Genomic DNA, 2495 nt, shown 5'->3' with positions numbered 1-2495 from the left:
GTAAAACCAAATTTGACACTTCGAGAATTGAATTATCAAGCGGATAATTTTAAAAGCAATAGATATATTCCTGAATGAATTATATTTGAAGATAAAATCCGTGTATATTCTTGATAAAATTTACAATTGTAAAACCAAATTGAACTAATTCGAGACTATCGTGATTCTCATACGAATACAATGAAGATCACTGTTAAAGTAGATTTCTTCTTTTTTTTCATAAAATGTGAAATCGTTATATATAAATTATTATGTAGAATTGTATATATAAATACAATTTCCAAAATTCTAAATTTCAAGGAAGATTGAAATTTCGATAACTTGCGAAAATTTTTATTCTTCGATCTTCGTGAAACTTTGCTATTTTAATTACAAATATCACATTGGAACGCGTGATACAGAATATTTTTCCCACGAGTAATTCACTTATTTGTCCCACTATTATATTTCAATAACTTATCTCCTCGAAAGCGGCGTGTCGAATCGATAATTCGGCGTTAAATCGTGATTGACGATCGTGTTCGAGAATTCGAACAAAATTTTTCCGTCGATTCTGCTCCCCGGATCGAATTAATTACGCCGAAGATTAATCGAGATGCGGTGTTGCAACGCGACTTCGTACGCTTTGATGTATGATATAACTGTTGCCGCTTCTAAAACCCGTCTCTCGTTCCGTAAAAGTTAAACGATTTTCTGATGATCTTGGCGTAACGGTGTGCACAGTGTATCACCACGAACACTGTAATAGACACGTATTCAACTGTGATAAATGAAAGCGTGCGACCGATTTTACGTGTCGTACGATTAAAACAATTAAAAAAATAAAAGTATAGAAAAAAAAGTATATAAAAAAATAAAAATAGTAGAAAAGGAAAATTCGTTCGTTCGAACTTCGATCTTCCTTCCGATTTAAAATTTAGAATTTTGGAAAAAATCGATGAACAAAATGATTTCATATTTCATGAAAAAAAAAAAAAAAAAAAAAAAGAAGAAATCTACTTTAACCGTCGACAAATTTAATTTGCTTACGCCTGGATAATTCGCTTCGACATTTTCACACGCATAACACAGCTTTCGTCTCCTTTCACGGGCAATTTAATTTAATTTCGTTCGAAAACACCAAGGCGAATTTTTTTAAGGCGAATCACACACCGAATCGTATCAAAAGGCGGAATCAATCGTTCAGGTAGCGAATGTTGTCTCGGTGCCACGAGTGAAAATCATCGACTGACTCCTCGAGGGATATCGAGAATCTTTCGTGACATTGCTCAAGTGAAAGGTATCCAACACCCGGTGTTTGATACTGGCACTACTCTTTTGGCCCCGTGTATTATCCGGATCAACGATGTGCCGATCGATTGGCCCAAAAATCTCTCTATTATTATTATTATTATTATTATTATTAATATGTCTAGACTTGGCTCGTGAAATATATATATACATATATATATTTTGGCTACCGTTGGAACACAATTTGTTGTGGAAAGAGAGAAGTGATTATTTAGGCAAGAGAAGCTTCATCAAATTTCGGTTAAAATTTCTCAAATTTGTTAATTATTTGTTAAATTGCTCGTCGAGAATATTCGAGAAATTTCATCAAGATTAATATTACGAATCGAATTATTAAAAAATATAGATCTTCTATTTTTTGAAATGTTGAGCTTCGTTCGCGAGATAGAGATCTTTTTTTCAATATGAAAGAGAAGTGATTATTTACGAAAGAAGCTTTAAAACTCGGAAGAAAATTTGTTAATTACTTGTTAAATTGTTCGTCTACGAGAATATTTCAGAAATTTCATCCTTCGTCGAGATTAATATTCTACAATCGAATTAAAAAATTCTAAAAAATGTTAATCTTCGATTCTTCGAAACGAGGGGAAAAACTGTTAAGCTAAGCATAATCCTCGAAGTGGCGAGACAGAGACTTTTTTTTTTTCAAAAAGAAAAAGAAGTGGAAGAAGAAAATGAAAGAGAAATATTTACACGAAAGAAGCTTCAAAACTTAGGTTTACAAGAAAAAAATTTCAACAAACAAATTTGTCAATTACTTGTTAAATTGNCGAGAATATTCGAGAAATTTCATCCTTCGAAATTAATATTTTACAATCGAATTATTAAAAAATGTTAATCTTCGATTCTTCGAAATGTTGAGCTTCGTTCGCGAGACAGAGATTTTTTTTTCAAAACGAAAGAGAAGTGATTATTTACGAAAGAAGCTTCAAAACTCGGGAGAAAATTTCTTAAATTTGTTAATTACTTGTTAAATTGTTCATCGAGAATATTCGAAAAATTTCATCAAGATTAATATTACGAATCGAATTATTAAAAAATGTTAATTTTCTATTCTTCGAAATTTTGAGCTTCGTTCGCGAGACTCGAGACAGAGATTTTTTTTCAAAACGAAAGAGAAATAGTTATTTACGCGAGAGAAGCTTCACCAAACTTGGGTTTACAAGAAGAAAATTTCTCAAATTTGTCAATTACTTGTTAAATTA

The 2495-nt window shown here is 31.4% G+C and overlaps 1 protein-coding gene across 1 annotated transcript in view; it reads right to left on the bottom strand.

Annotated features, from left to right (window-relative positions):
- Positions 1-2495, bottom strand: part of LOC102679484 (ras GTPase-activating protein nGAP-like) — an 85559-nt gene that overhangs the window by 13922 nt on the left and 69142 nt on the right. The window contains exon 3 of the mRNA XM_031508717.1: positions 1872-1891. Within this exon, the coding sequence (XP_031364577.1) occupies positions 1872-1891 (20 nt within the window). The remainder of the gene's footprint in view (positions 1-1871; positions 1892-2495) is intronic.

The sequence above is a fragment of the Apis dorsata genome, unplaced genomic scaffold (assembly GCF_000469605.1).
Source record: "Apis dorsata unplaced genomic scaffold, Apis dorsata 1.3 scaffold_98, whole genome shotgun sequence".
Taxonomy (NCBI): Eukaryota; Metazoa; Arthropoda; class Insecta; order Hymenoptera; family Apidae; genus Apis; species Apis dorsata.
Note: the sequence above shows the minus strand (reverse complement) of the source record. Positions and strands in the feature narration are given on the sequence as shown.